The following is a 16182-nucleotide window of genomic DNA, read 5'->3' as shown; positions in this document are numbered from 1 at the left end:
TTTAGTGGTGATGCCGTCGAAAGGGATCAAGATCCCGGCATGTGTTGTGTTTTTGGCTGATGAAGCAACTTCATTTACCTCCTCTTCTTGATGAGGTCCCAGTTGGACAAGATGCCGTCCAATGCCCTGGTAGCTCGAACCTCGTCACGTCGAAAGGGTGCATTGAAGATGCCAGGGAGCAACATGGCGCTGTTTGCGTGCTCCTGAGCAAATCCAATCTCGGCATCCTTTCCACACTTCTCCTTGGTAACACGCACAGCTTCCTGAAGCAGGTCCTTTCCAACACCCTTTCCGCGGTAGTTGAGGTTGGTGGTCCACGCACGAATAACACCCTTGCCTCCTCGGAGAGAAAGTGATCGTCTTCGTCTGTGGTTGGATGTCTGGTTGGGTTCAAGGCGAAGAACAAGGGTTCCGATGATATCCTGGTTGAGACGGGCAGCTAGCAGAGTGTCTTCTTCTCCATCGCCAGATCGTAGCCAGTTCCAGCGCAGTCGTTCAGCCAAAGAGATGTAGCCATTAGCCAAATAACGGATACCCATAAGGTAGCTCATGATGACACCACACGAGACCGTCATGCCAAGTCCAGAGTCACGAGAAACACCGCTGAAATGGTAGATAGAAGCAAGGGCAGCTGATAAACCGGCAAGACAGACTGGGTGGAAAACGAGGTTCAGCGAGGCTCGCTGGCGCATCTGGGCGATCGAGTCGGCGACAAGGCGCATGCCCTCGACCTTGTCTTGGGGCTTGTCAAGGACCTCGAGAGACAATGGTTCAACGTCTTCATCGTCGTCGAGTCCAAAGTATGGAGTAGAGGTTGCAAGCGGAGAAGGCGATGGAGGGACGAAAGAAGAGAAGGGTACAGATGGACCAAATTGCGGTGTGCTGGTGGCCGAAACCATTGCCGAGTGAAGGACAAGGTTGGCGCGCAGGAATGTGAAGAAAGCTATTAGTCGCGATGTTAGTCATGGCGTTTGCTTTAAGCACCATATTCATGCTGAGCTTTGTCTCAAGGATAGCTACAACATGAACACTGAAAACAAACTGTAATAGTCCATCCTCTGTCTTCATGCTGGGCAAGCTGTATACGAGAATAGCTTCAAATGTTGAATGTTGAGCTCGTGCCAATCAGCCCTAGGCTGGATGTAGTATCCGTCGTGTGCTCAACCCTGCCCAAGGTTATACCAGGGTAGGCCTTGATGGTGGTGGCCATGGTAACCGAGCGGCAGGGTCTTACACAGGGTCCAAGAGACAAAGAGCATGACAGAAGATGAAGAAAGAACTTACCAGCGCTTGTCTTCAAAACTGGAACAGCACCAACTCTATCAACCACAGTGCTTGGGTGGCAGGTCCTCAAGTCAAGCTCTCGAATGGTCATGTGTTGAGGACTCTCCATGGTGGTGCAGGTCGCCATGATTGAAAAGGCGTATTAGACTAACGTTAGGTAGATGAAGAACAATAAGATAAGAACTGTGAATATGAGAGAAGGAGGCCAGCCTTCAGCAACAAAGTCGACCGAAGAAGGAACAAGGGTATCGAATAAATGAATAAATAGTATATAATATGATAGGATTATAAAGATGAGATATGGCAATGTTTTAAAAACAAGAGATCGAGCGAGGAAGAGGGAGAGATGGGAGAAATAGCTCGAGACAAGTCCGGGGAGGACGAAGAGATTTTCAAAGTTTCGAGAAGGCAAGGTAACTGGGGTCAGGGTCGTCAGCTCCTGCAAGTCGATGAATAGGCTTGAACGACCCGACGCTCTGGTGGCCGTAGCGTCCATTTTCCTTTTCGAATGCGACGCGACAGACTCTGCATTAAGATCCTTGCATCGTGCGGCGCTGTCTGTTGCTGTCACGGGTGTCCAAAGCCGGATCCCTGGGCCCTTGGCTCATCCCTGACGGGTGTTGGGCCCGACTCCGTTTCCAACCAGCTCTGTGACTGTGACTGTCTTTACCTTCATCGTGGGAGGCTAGACAATTGAAATGCCTCTATCTACTGTAGGCTGTAGCGCCAATGCGGGATGGTGGGTTCGCTTTTCCGAAGAGGGTTTGTCCATGTGTTAAAGGTGGTGCTGGAGTCACTGGTGGTTGCGTGACAAAGTTGAAAGACACGCTACTATCTCGTCGAGCGATATCAATGATTGTTGGTCTAGACTTGTGAGAAGGATTCTACGTGGTGGTGTACTTGCCGCAAAGCACATCCAGCGCTCGCTGCATCTTGATATTGTACTGTGCCTATGCACGCCACGTCTTATCTCTACCCTGACCCAATCAATGATAGGGATCTTGTCTTTTGGATGTCATGTCGTTGATGCTCGACAGCATCAGAGGTGCTGTTTTCCCCACTTGGCAACAATCATCAATAACCAAACTTCGTCACAGACGTCGTCCTTTTTGTTGAATGACACAACAGGGGCCTTTCAGCCTTCAGCCCCTCATCTCCACTTGGCCCCCAGCAACAAACGACAGGAGCGGGGAGCCGAGACGACGAACAGCCCAGAGCTCGTTAGTTCGCCGTTGGCGTGCCCTATAAACTCATAGTCCAGGTTGGCCCATGCTTGAAACCGTAATTCTACGGGCACGCGACAGCCAGTGAATCTAATTTGATTTGATCCATGTCGGGTCCAAGCTGCTCGATTAAAATAAAGGCTCAGTTTGCTTTGCTTTCTCCGGTGCAAGTTCATATGCAGCCGTGTGAGCCATGACAAGAGCTCGAGGTGAAGTGTGAGTGGACACACTGATAACCTGCCTGCCTGCCTTAGGTCCAAACCAACATTCGCAATATGCGGGTGCTTGAAACTTTGGATGAGCGATGCGACATGATGTATGATGGATGATCCGTCAAGTAACCGCTCGAGACGAGATACTCGACGCTTAGCACCCGGTTCCAACACGACATGTCCCGTAGCGGCCTTTGTTTCGTTGCTGGATCGTCAGGGGCTTCTAAAATCGAATCGAATTCTAAGAGCTGAATAATCTAGACCTGCGGCAACGGTGTCTCCCATCGCACTAACTGTGCCGGCGCCGATGTATTGACACCATCCTTCTCACGCAGCAATGACTAGAGGTATCAGTCGGTCAGTCCAATAGTTCAGGTCGATACGAAACAAGATAGCCGTGTATTATGTCCAACCTTGGCGCTTGCAACGAGTTGATCGTCCTTGATGTTGCAGACTGCAGCAAGAAACGGCATCAGAAGAAACCAAAATGGTATCATTTATGTGGTATCACCTCCACTGCTGACGTACCCAGAATGTCCCTGGTTGACAAGCCTTCAAGTTGTGCCAGGGCCAGCCACAAGTGAGCAAGATGATAATTAGCAGTTAACTAATTAATGTATTGCATGCGTACTCATAACCGACGGGATGTGTGGGGGTAACAACCGAGGAGGATTCGTCAAAGAGATTCGTGCCGCCCGCGCCCCCTCAACACAATCCTTTACGACCAACGGTAATAGACCGAATTGATCGGAATATGTCGACAAGTATGCCATTATACTTTTTGTCCGCGTTGGCATTTCTCTCCCACTTGCCGTACTAGCACTAGTAGACTTGTGATTTCAGCTTTCTCACTTTATCGAAGCTGTTGGTTGGCGATACTTTGGTGTAGTGTAGACAAGATATTCGTTGGGTGGTTTCGGTTCACCAGCTGGTCACAATTTTCGTACAGTCAATCCTTCTGTTGTTTCTTATTAGCCTAGCCAATACCTAGACAACGACAGGCCCTTGCTTCAAACTCTTGAAACACTCGATAGTGAAACCCTGTGAGAGTATGGGGCACGGAACCCGAAACACTCTTGCGTGCAGCTGCGTTTGACGACTGGTGATCCATCCCTCGACGTTGCATTGGTCTGTTGAAATGCTGAGATTTGCAGGGATGTTTGTAGCAAAACAGAGACTAGGGACTCTGAAGCCGTTAGAGATCAACATGTGAATCAACGTGCCAATAATATCGACATGGAGCTATTAACCAACAGCCAATATGTATGCGATTAGGGTCTTTATTGTATAATGGAAATTCACAGTCCAAATTGGGGGAGATGTTTTCGACAAGTCATTGAACTTGACAAGGCAAGTACGGGTGTTGGGTATTAGCCTGGCAGGCAGCTAGGTACCTTCCAACAATTGACCTCATCGTTTTTGCTTTAATGATGGAAGGCAGCTGACAGTGCCAGCATTATTCACTTATTTCACAGTTATTGGTCTTTATCAAACACTCAATTCAACGCTTAACATTACATAAAATCCAGAACCCAAGAAACACTATACTGTCATCTTCTCAACCGATGCCCAAGAACCATACCGGCAAAAGCAATCACTCGATAAAGTGTTCCGATCGCTACCAAAATACCAATATTGAGCCACTTGCGGTCGAGATGATATCCAGTCGCCTCAGCTGCGATATCGACCGAATAAAGATATGAGAAAGGTGCCACAAGTTGCCCGAAATACAACTCCGCCAACCATGTCGCAGGAGACGCCCGCCATAGCCACTCCATATGCCAGTCTCGGACAGATGCCAGTGGTGGCGCGGAACCGGAAAGAATACCAGTAATGAGGGAAATCATAGTCGCAAACAGTGGTGCATCTTCCCGGCGGACCACCATGCTTATGATACTTGCAAGACCATAAATGCAGTAAAAGTACAGAACATTGACAAGAAATGCGAGGCCCCAGTCCACGATAGGCACCGACAAGAGGAAGAGTGGCACGGTGAAATGCAAACACCCAAGTGCCATGCGGGGAAGGACGGATACAACCTTGGCAAGGAAGTAAGCCAGTCGTGAATGACCTGCTTCAGCCTCTCTCCTGTACAAGAGTGTCTCCTCAGAAAAGAGCTTGACACCAGGAGCACCTGCGACAAGACCGATGGCAATGGCAATCAGAAGAGCGAATTGGGGCGCAGAAAAGAAATCGATCGAGGTTGACAATGCATCATAGGGCTCGTGGAACAAACCAACGAACATGATGCCTTCTTTGGGGTTGTTGGCAAGACCAAGCAGGGCGCCTGCTAACACAGCGAGGCCCATCTCAGCAAAGAAAGCAGCCCCTGCGCGGTATTGCTGGAGCATAGCACGGCAAAGACAAAGCCAGGCTTGTTTATAGTATGGCGCACCTCGTTTCTTGAGGGCCTGGCGCATGCCTGTGTCGCCAAGCATAGTGGACCTGATACTCCTGCGCTCATAAGCCTCCTCTTGCTTGTTTTGGCGCATCTTTGCCCAATGCGAGATAAGGGCTTCCTTGGACACATCGCCCACACTGTTGTACTCTCGACCGTTACCAGTGATGATATCAGTAATCACGTCACCGTGGTTGCTGTGCTCGGGGAACTGGAAACCCATGCTTTCAAAGTAAGTCTGCGACTCGATCTGCGGGCCTTCATAGATGGTTTGCCCATTGCCAAGTAGGATGAGGTTGTCAAACAAGTCGAAAATCTCGGTTCGAGGTTGATGAATAATAACGATGATGGAAATGCCAAGTCTTGCGATGGCCTTGAGTGTGCGCATGATGGATGATGCTGCAGTTGCATCCAAACCACTGGTTGGTTCATCAAGGAAGATGGCCATAGGCGCCGCTGCCAATTCCATGCCGATACTTACACGCTTTCGCTGACCGCCACTGATAACGGGCTTGCCAACACTACCAACCCGAGAATCGCGGACGTGTGAGAGCTCTAAACAATCGATGACAGCCTCAACGTGATCTTCAATTTCCTTAGATGTCCAGTTGTGAGGAAGTCGGACGCGTGCTGAGTGGACAATGTTTTCGTACACAGTCAACTCGGGCAACACGACATCGTCTTGAGGCACATAACCCGTCAGCTTCTTATACTGTTTCATCTTGCCTGGAGTGTTGTTGACAGCGACAATGCCACCCGTGTTGCTTGTTTTGCCCATCAGAACGTTGACAAAAGTTGATTTACCGGCTCCCGATCCGCCCATGACAGCAACAAGTTGGCCCTGCTCGATGGAGCCCGTCACGTTCTGCAGAACAGGTTTAGGGCTTTTCTTAGGATGGAAAACAAGATCGGAGTATCTGAAGGAAAGACCAAAGTTGGTAGCTTCAGCTGCTCTGCGCATAGACTCGACAAAAGCTCTGAGCTGAGGGTTGGCCTCGAGTTCCCTTTGCTCCGCTTCAGAGCTGTAAACGCTGTTACGGTTGAGAGAAGCCTCAAAACCAGTCCGGCTGCGACCCTCCCGAAAAGCATGTCCGTACGGCGATGGGGGACTATAGCTGGGTTGCATCGGAGCCATCTCGTGATCCGCATCGTCGCGCAGCTCCTTGTATCCACCTCCAGTAATTGTCGCTTTGACAGCCCTCATGGTCTTGTGTCTCTTCAACATGCCGGCATGTGACTTGGATGTTCGGTGCCATCGTGAACGGAACATCAAGATAAACATGCCCACAATGAGAAGAACATCGATAAGAACCAAAGCTAGCAAGGGGATATAATATCGTTGGTACTTGGAACCCTCTGGACAGCTGCTGCCGACATTGCAAGGTGTAGGCGAAGAAGAACCAGGCTGACAATACGAGCCTGCAGGGCACCGGATCTTTTTCTGACCTTTGTCTTCGATAGGGCAATAGTAGCCTTGCTGGCAAACAACAGGCTCGAAAACACCCATGGCTATATTTGAGCCGTTGAAAGAACAAGTCATGCCTGAAAGACGTGCGATAGTGCATTCTCTAAGAGGAGGGCAAGATTGGGGGAGTGAGTTGATGGTGTTGTTTTGGCCTATGTTTGGTCAGCGTATGATGTGGATTTGGTAAGAGAACCTACACAGAAATCCTTCTTTGCACCCTTCGTTCTGCCAAGAAGACACATTCTGCAATTGGAGGGGGAGAGCACCGGGTCTCCAACAAGGTGCCGCATCATAAGGAAGTTGGTCGTTCAGTTGCTGGTGGGTGGCTCTATAGAAGCTGGTGGAAAAGCTTGACCTGTTGGTGCCGGTACAGTCTCGATCGTAAACTGTGAGTGTGTTCTTGTCCTTCAAAGGCTCGAGAGATCGACTTTTGGAGTCCCAAACAAGATCCTTTCCAACTGGCGGGTTCGAGTCATCCTCCATGGGCAATTTGAGCGATCCTTTGGCATTCTTCGCTTTGTACCATTTCCCGCTTGTTACGTTGTAGACGCCCTGGGTTTGGTTTCCGATACATTGCCATGCTGCCTGGCCATTGTCGAAAACTGCATTGGCTTCGGCGAGCTTGTCCTGTCCTGGTAGCGCGCGGAGACTGCAGAGGCACGCAGTTGTGTCGAGGAAAGTTGGTCCTCTGGGAGCTTCACTTGCAAGGAAAGGCTGCTGCGGTACCTTTGCATCGTCAACTCCATATCTTGAAAGAGACATTGTGTCGTTGTGGAGAGGATACGAAGAACTACTCTCTCACAGTCTTTGTACAAGTCTCGTGTAATGAACAAATAATACAACAGCTCTCATCTTGGGCCTGCAGAGCGCGGGCTTACATCTTTATAAGCAAAAGCACTTGACACAATGCTATTTCTCTTGGGCGGGAATCTTGCTTGAGATCCTATGAAGGAGATTCCGATGTCAAGACTCCGACTAGGGATCTGCCATAAAAAGTGCAAGGATAAGAATCCTACTATGGATCTAAGGGCAGTGTTTGACTGCTCGTGAGATTTTAGTCTCCGAAAGAATCCCCCAGGGTCTCATCATATACAATTATTAGAGGCGGAGCTCGTTGAGCTTGAGCTATGTGTATCATACCATTGCTGATCTATTGGCATTGGGTCATGATATTGATATGTACAAGGCATTGTTAGTGTTGCCGCGCTACTACTAAATGTCCAAATTCGTATATTACGCCCCTGATATGGCAGAGTCTAGAGATGCAGTCAGCGTTCCGTTGTTCCTTTTTATGATGGATGTAGTTGTGTAACCAACTACAAACCCTCAAGAACAGGATCAAAGAAATGTTTGGCCCTGTTTACATCAGAGGCTGTTCCTGCGGGTCGGACCAGCGCCGAGTAAGACCAGATAGAGCTTAGATTGAGGCGCATTTGGCTCAGCTTTTTGGTGGAGAGCTAAAGCTTAGCGAGAACGAGAGAGAAAAAACTGTATACAACATACAACATAGATAGGGCTGATTGTCTTGTCAAATTACTAGGCGAGAGGGTCCTCTCGCATTCTTGACTATTGTGATTGGGTTGTTTCAGGGAGATTTGACTTGGAATGGACTTATTTTGCGCTGCAACGTCACAGCCTCTTCTCATCATCCTGATTGTTCCTGTCAGCAATGCCCTTGCTGGCTCGTCCGTCAATTTATCATCCACATGTTATTTTAAAGACTCCATTAAACCAATAATGGGTATCCTGGACAAACCCTCTTTTTTCTTGGGTGGTCTCGCGTTTGGCTGCCATTGCTTCAGTCCATCTTGTCGGCCACTTCGCGCCTGTCGGTGCCGAAAAGCGAAGCATGTTGATTCCCATGTCGTCATATCAGCATTTGTATGAATTCGGAAAGCGAATTTAGAATAAGAAAACCATACCGTGTCCTACAGAGTCGCAGTTTGTCAGTCTGCGCCTCTGTTGTGAGTCGTGAGAGTAAGCTGCAGATCGCTGTTGATATATACCAATAGCAGCCCTCCATCACAGTCTGATCAGCATCGCATATGCCTTGGGAATGACCGGGTGTTGAACCGGAAACGATTTTAAAATACGATGCGTTGTATGACCTGATAAATGCATGGTTTGGAACAGTCAGACGAGTTATACCCAGGTCCATAGCTCTGCTTATGTTCTAGTTCAAGGCTGAGGCTGTAACCATCAGTGAGACTGGCATTCCTAGCTCAAGTCGAACATATCGCATAACAGTTTCCCGCGTAATAGCTAATATATCTCGATACTTGGATAATTGGAGAAATAGCTGGTAATATTGCACTTTTGTATGTGGTCGGTTGCTCATTTATATTTATTTGAAGATAGAGGCTTATGCTAGACAATAGCGGCACTATATTGTATTCTAATGTACTTGTTCTGTGTATCTTGACTAGCAGACCGGAAAGGAATAGCCACCACTGTGGGTAAGAATAACTTGACGTCTTTAAATATTTATTATACTCATCAGTGTGAAGCCATGATAAATTGCAGTTTTACAGCAGTAAATGAAGCAATTCCTGCACGTATAATGCCTTGACTGGACAAGTCTCTTTCTTTATGAGATACGGTTGAAACGTTGAAGTTGTTCCTTTTCCCACCACGTGCATCTCTTTGGCATTATCATAAGAGAACCGACCCATTGACAAACAGACAACCAATGTTATTTGAAATGACATTGCATTAAACAAGATACTAAAGAAATAACCTGATTTCTTCCTGAGCCGCCTACCCTAAACCAAGTACCTTGACAGCAGCTCTTATCTCAAGATCATGATTGGATACACCTTGCATCGTGGTGAGTTGTCCGGCAGTGGGATCCAATACCATGTGATCTCAATTAATCGTGTTTCCTCCTCACGTATGTAGCTTAGCCATAACTTTAGTCCTTACTTAAATCGGCTGTGGCTGGCCTAGTGGTGAACGAGGGGTTGTGTTGATTATCAATCCTGATTTGTCTTTCACCTCAACAATTCACACGATATCCAATTGACAAGACAAAGCAATGAAGGTTACTCAAGTAAGTTCAATTGATTCTCAAATTTCATTCAAGAATAATCTGGAACCTTTGCTAATACAGTTAATGGCAGCTTTGGTATTATCCCATCAAGGGCATCCAAGGCATCCAAGTCCAGTCAGCCAGATTAGGACCACAAGGTCTTCAACATGATCGTCGATTCATGCTCTGCAAGATCGAAAAGTCAGGCGAACTTGCCAAACTACAGCTGTCCGGACATCCGGAATGCAGTCTTTTTAAACCAGAAGTTATTGGTGATAAGATCCGGGTCAAGTACTTGACTCCGAAAGAGCCTTTGTTACCGTGGAAACCAGAACAAGACACTGTTCTTGAAATACCGATTGAGCCAAAACTCAAAGATCTGGATAGAGCCGACATCAATCTCTATCAAAGCCATGTCATCGCATACCGCATGGGATCCGACTATGACGCCTGGTTCACTGCTTGCTTTGGTTTCGATACGGCCCTCATTTACATTGGTGATGGTCGACGCCCTGTACTAGGTACATTCTCACCCAAGTCACAATACGCACCTCCGTCATGGACCTCATTACTTGTCAGCCACCTTTCTGGGAAGAACATATATTCCGCTGAAGAAGACTGGATTACATTTTCTGACTGTGCACCGTATCTTGTTGTTACTGAGGAGTCTCTCAACAACGTCAGAGCCCGGCTGTCAACATCCGACGTGGACGTGACAGCCATGCGACCCAATATTGTCTTGGATGGCGAGGTCGCTTGGGATGAGGACTTTTGGGCGAGGCTGGTTATCGGTGGTGCTCACGTTGTTGCTCTCACTAAGAATTGTAACCGGTGCACTTCGCTCAACGTTGATTACGAAACTGGCCGTACCGCCGAGGGCGAGCGTGGCACGGTACTCAAAAAGCTCATGTCTGACCGAAGGGTTGACACTGGAATGAAATACTCTCCAGTTTTCGGCAGATATGGGTTTCTTACCAGCAAGTCTGACGACAATACCAGTGTGTCTATTGGTGACAATGTAGAGGTGACGGCGCGACAAACCGAGCGCGCCGTCTGGGACTGGACCACGCGCGATTCCAACTTTGCCAGATACTATCAAAAGTCCTCTGACGCAAACGCAAACTTGTCTATAGTCCTTTCGTTTTGGCTAATGGCTGCGGCTGTACTGGGATTGCTACCCTGCTGGCTTTTCCTCTCTTGAACCGAACTCTTTTCCTGCAACCAATGTGCCAATCAGTGACAACCGCACATCTTCATAACAAACGGATGGCTTCGAATGCCAGCACTGTGAACCTGGATTATATCGTAGAGACAAGGCAATGCATTCGACACATTTAGCCATAAAGAGCCCTGTATCCGCAATATCTCGGAGCGGGAGGCCGGAGGGGTGGTCGCTTTACCTACGACGCCGAGACGGAGCGGCTCCTCTTCGGTCTTTGCAATGTCCGCAAAGGGCCGGAGAACAAGCGGGAGACGAGCAGTCAGTCACACGCAGCCTGTCCGAGCATCTGGAAACGTTCCATCGCGCCGTGTCTAAGATTTGCCGAAGTATGACAATCATGTTACGCAAATGGGTTATACAAGCGCCCTAGTACAATCTGTAGTAGATGGGGCCTGGCACTTGGATCATTGAGTGACATTGAGTCCAAGAGGCCACCAACAAACGTGTGATTCTTTGATCGAGGCACGAGGGATCAAGAGAGTTTGACCAAAGCACACACCAAACAATCAATGTCCAATGATATGACGCAACTGGCAAATCGTCGACGAAAGTCATAATATGCTCGGACAATTCAAAAGCCTCAGAGCTCCGGGTACGTTCCCCGATGGGACCGTGTCGGCCGGCCGGGCGGGAGATCAGACCCGGCAGGCAAGGAGGGCGTATCGTTCCCTCGTGATGATTGTTAAGGTTGTTGGCATGACTCAGGATAGCTTGTTTCTACCGAGCCATTGGCTGAGGAATGGAGTTTATGATGGCGGCGTCTGGAACACAACGAGCCATCGAAACACCTGCGAGGCTAGTATGTAACCATGTTAGGCATTGGCGCGTCAGTAATTTGAAACCACTGGTCCGCGCGTTGTTGTCGATTTTGTACTGTATGGGCAGGGCGAATGGGCTTGTGAGTGCTCCGTGTGCAGAGTGGGAACAATTTGAGACAACTTCCAACTAAATTGTTCTGGAAGGCTTCTGGGCGAACTTTCGTTTTTTGCGGGCCGGCGCTACTAGCATGTCGATCAGGCCAGGGCGCTGAAGTCGAGAATAGAAGCGCCTCATTATGACTGTTCAATCTCGGTGTCTCCTTGGGGTAGTGCAGAGTAGTCGTCGCTGCGCCATTGCACAGACACAACACAGCAGAGGCTACAACACTCCACGTCGTGCTCGTCACAGCCGCGGGTTTCCTAGTTGAGGATGACACGCTTCTTCCACGTCAGCAGCAAGATACCGAGTTGGCCATTCGATGAGCCTGTTGGATGAGCAAGGTAGACGATGGTCCCTTGTTGCGCACAGGTTGTGGAAATCAACCGAGCGCGAGGTGCTAAGAGAGGAGGGAAAGTGTAATGCAAAGTTACAGTATCCGTAAATGGTGATGCATTGTAGGTGTAAGATCCAAGGCAGGGTCTTGATACGAGCTCGAGGCGAACGATGGTAGAAGAACAGACAGCCAATACGTGGGAAATGCCGGACTTCCATCGATATGCGAGGAGATTACAGGATGTTGGTTCTTTCCTTCTCATCCACCTCAGTCGTTGGAGTTGGGCATGGAATGCACCACTAGCCGGCAGCTACCTCGTAAACCCAGGTACGGTACGTACATGCAGTGCCCAATCAAGCCTCATATGAACAAGATCCAATGTTAGCCGCAAGAACAAGGTAAGGTGAAAATATTGGGGAAGGTGCTAATGGAATTCAATAACTACCTTGTTCATGATTCAGTTGATATCCACTACGCCAAAGGTGATAGCGACTATCATCAACATCACAAAAGAAATGAGAAATGAGCCGAGATAGAACATTTTCCATTAAACTAAATCAATCAAATGCTGGCTTTCCCTTAATCGCCTGACGATATCCCCTGATTCGCCTTGTATCTTTTTTTGGCTTGAGCCATAGTCTATTTCGAGCGCCAACCCCGAACACCAACCAGCCCAGCATCGTTTAATTCATAGTGTGTATCGCCCTGCGCCATGAGCCAAATGGAAACTTTTGTTGGCTCCAATAAGATGAGATCATAAAGACATTTCTCTTTGTTCCCTTCGTAATCCACTTAGCAGTCAAGTTGCCATGACATGCTAAGACAGACCAATCCTGGGGTACAACAGCCGAAACGAGAAAAAGAAAAGGGGAAGAAGCCAGCAAACACCGTGTTGTATGCAGAACCAAAAAAAAAAAAGAAAAGAAAAACACCGAACAAGTATTGACAAGAAGAAAACGTCAAAGAGAAAAGAGAAAACGCTCATAGAGATCAGTCAGGATCATCTGTAACAGATCAGATCTCCCGAAAAGGAAATTCGGAGCCGCGTCGTAGATTGGAGGATGCTCCCCCAGAACTGACACGTCTGAAGAGTCCATTCTTGTGTGTTGATAGACAGACTTGACTTGACTTCATTTGGGTAATGTAGGGCCAAGCGAGACCAGCGTTGGTGAGATGGGGATTTAACAGGGGGGAGGGGTGCTAGTGCTGCACACTTCCAAAAACGTGCCTGGTGGCCCTTGAATGGAATCTCCCACGTGGAACGTGCAGGGCGCTATTCCGTCATGGAAACCAGTGCAAAAAAAATCAAAAAGTCGACCCAAAAACCACCGTTTGGCCGAATCCCCATTCCCCACCTCGGGCTGACATGAATCAAGATAGGCGTATGTATCATGTCTGTCCATGGGTAGCATAGCGTGGACAGTCTTCTCGTCTTCAGGTGCCGGCCTATCGATCGGTCGAGTCCTCTGCGTGTGATGTGTTGTCCTTTTGAGGCTCAGCCCAGCTGTGCCAGACCCAAAAACTCAAGCCAGTGAGTATAATTCCAAGTGACGTTTCATGCGTGGTACTTTGATGATGGGCAATGATGTTGAGTGATGGATGGATGGGTGCACACAAGGGGTGTGTGACGGTTCAGTAGCCGTGCATCCAGAGCCAGCTCCGGGCTACCGTTCCGCAGAACGCCAAGCGCAATCAAATGTACTGAGACCATCTTTGATCTCAATTGATGTGCGCCTGCACCGAGACCAAAAAAAAGTAGCCATCCATTTTCCGTTTGTGTTGAGGCTCGTGTCATGTTAGTCAGGACATGGCCACCAACTGCTATGAACAAGCAGCGACACACCGATTCGACTTCGTATGTGGATGACAAACAGTCTCGGTGTACAAGTCTTTAAGCAGACTGCGTACAAGGCCGGCATAGATGCAGCTTGCAATAAGTGCACTCCCAGATCATCCAGTGAGGACCAGAGCGACAGTGCTGGCATATCCACTGGACAAGAGTGTTGTCCGACTTGATCATTCGGAATTGGTGGGCGCAAGCGTTAGCCATTTTGTCGGGAATTGTGACTTTTGCGTGGGTGGTACAGTAGGTGTAGATGCCGTTGACAGTGCTGTATCTTGATTGTTGAACCCTCTCACAAAGATTTGGCCTGATTGGGTGCGGGTATGTTCCTGGAGAGCACTGTATTAGCCTTGCATACATGCATGAGACAACCCAAAATGGCTGTAAGCAACTAGGTGGGATGCGGCGTGAAAGGAACCTCATGCCCGCCTTTTCTAGAACTTACACGATAGTTGTAGTATGGAGCGTCAAGGCAATCAAGGCGGACGTTGTCAGATGTTGTTGCTGCGATGCAACAGTAGAGTAGTTGTAGGGTGTAGTGGATGATAGCCGTGAAAGAGCAAGTAATGGTTAGGTGAGTAGTTGTGAAAGACGTTGTTGTGTGTTCAAGAGATAACAAGAGGAGGTCCAGAGGTCTTTATACTTTGCGGGAAGGGGAGAGTATGAGGAGAGATGTCAATGTCCTTTTGTCGGTGTCTGTGCCAGTTGCATTTGTCGTTGCAGTTGCAAGGCCAGGCAAGGCGAGGCAAGGTAGAGAGCAGAAAAGCAGAGTTCTGGGTATCTGATATGACGATGGCGTTTGCAGGCCTGTCAAACAGAAAGCCGGGATGAGGCTTGCAGTAACGGGCCCAGGAGATAAACGACGGAAGAGGCACAAGCGAGCAACGAGGGAGGCGGAAATGCCGGCCAGACAAGGTAGTGCCAACACCCAATGGAGTAGATTAAACGGACGATAGACGGGAGACAAAGCGAGCGACCGAGCGAGAGAGGTTGAGTTTGGTAGGTACTGAAGAGACGACGACGATGCAAGACAGGACAGGGTAGGGTAAGATAAAGTACGGCACTGTAGCTTCAATGTTACAACACTACTAGGTTCCCGGGGGACAGTGGTGATATAGTACCCGCCAACGAGAAGGAGCCCCAGATGGATGGATAAGTCGTGTGTGGATGGATGGATGGACGGACGGACGAAGTTGATGCCCGTGCCCTTTCTTCCCTTCCTTTCCTACCTATATTCCTCTTTGGTCTTTGGTTGAATGACATGCCCCATGCCAGGGCAGTTGCCATTTGTGATATTTGCCGTCTCCCAAGAAATGTTGCACCGTACCTGTCTGGGTGTACCGTACCAGTAGGTAGGTCTATCGGTCCAAATCCCAGATGTGTCGTGTTCCCTTTACTATTGATTGACCCCCGTACAATTGGAGTTTTGCAGAAGAAGCCCTGTCCCTGACGTTTCTGGAAGACTGAGAAGAATAAAGAGGGGGAGGAAAGAGAGAGGAACCCGCCTACCTAACCTAACACAGGAGGGGGGTGTAATTCTGACAAGGTATGGGATTCTGAAGAAAAGCCAGCAAGATCATAGGAAGAATAGAGGAGACAGTAAAGCAGAGTGGAAAAGACCAGGCCAGACCAGGTAAATCAGGTACGATCCCGTACCGGAAACTGAGGTAAAGTAAGTGGATGTAAGGATCCTATGACATGGGAAGCTTGTATCCACTGATGCAGGTACCTCGCCTTGTTTGATCGCGCTAGACCGATTCAATTACAGTGAATGCGCTGCACTATACTGTGCTGAGCTGAGCTGTGCTGCAGAGGGTTGATTGGGAAGGAGCCGATGGGGACAAATTCAAACGGTAGAAGGAAGGGAAGGAACAAATGACTTTTGAGAAAACGGCTGGCACGGAAAGGAGGATATGTCAATTGAGGGGATGCCGATTTAATGAGGAAAGAAAGCCAAGAGGAGATAAGGCAGGTCATAGAAATGCAGCTACCTTACCTTAGCTGTCTATAGGCACCTACTAAGGTACCTATGAATATGTGCGATACAGTAGATGCAGTAAGGTGTGGTTGACAAGGCTAAAGTTAAATGTTAGAGACACCTGCGACGCTGTAGAGACAGCGTCAAATGCTCCAAAAAAGCCACAAACATGCCATCATGACAGAGCAGACCCCCGTCCAGTGTCCAGGTTCTCGGGGCAGCCAGCCCAACTTAGTACTGATGTAGTTGTGCCAGGATTATGGGAATGGTGGAGACT

General features: G+C 48.6%; 3 protein-coding genes across 3 annotated transcripts; 1 reads left to right on the top strand and 2 right to left on the bottom strand.

Moving 5' to 3' along the window:
• Positions 1 to 74: 74 nt before the first annotated feature.
• On the bottom strand, positions 75 to 1411 carry EDB82DRAFT_480259 (uncharacterized protein; the record flags this gene model as incomplete). Its single annotated transcript, XM_025738062.1, has 2 exons — positions 75 to 943; positions 1285 to 1411. 2 exons carry the CDS (start codon positions 1409 to 1411, stop codon positions 75 to 77), a joined length of 996 nt encoding a protein of 331 aa, XP_025592860.1.
• A 2858-nt stretch (positions 1412 to 4269) lies between these two features.
• On the bottom strand, positions 4270 to 7344 carry EDB82DRAFT_480258 (uncharacterized protein; the record flags this gene model as incomplete). The annotated part of the gene is made up of 2 exons (XM_025738061.1): positions 4270 to 6734; positions 6780 to 7344. 2 exons carry the CDS (start codon positions 7342 to 7344, stop codon positions 4270 to 4272), a joined length of 3030 nt encoding a protein of 1009 aa, XP_025592859.1.
• A 1997-nt stretch (positions 7345 to 9341) lies between these two features.
• EDB82DRAFT_316688 (MOSC domain-containing protein) lies at positions 9342 to 11005 on the top strand. Its single transcript, XM_065607464.1, has 3 exons — positions 9342 to 9409; positions 9481 to 9631; positions 9747 to 11005. Exons 2-3 carry the CDS (start codon positions 9617 to 9619, stop codon positions 10809 to 10811), a joined length of 1080 nt encoding a protein of 359 aa, XP_065463346.1. The 5' UTR covers positions 9342 to 9409; positions 9481 to 9616; the 3' UTR covers positions 10812 to 11005.
• The last annotated feature ends 5177 nt before the right edge of the window (positions 11006 to 16182 follow it).

The sequence above is a fragment of the Fusarium venenatum genome (genome assembly GCF_020744135.1).
Source record: "Fusarium venenatum strain MPI-CAGE-CH-0201 chromosome Unknown EDB82scaffold_4, whole genome shotgun sequence".
NCBI classification, from domain to species: Eukaryota; Fungi; Ascomycota; class Sordariomycetes; order Hypocreales; family Nectriaceae; genus Fusarium; species Fusarium venenatum.
This window is presented reverse-complemented; position numbering and strand designations above follow the sequence as displayed.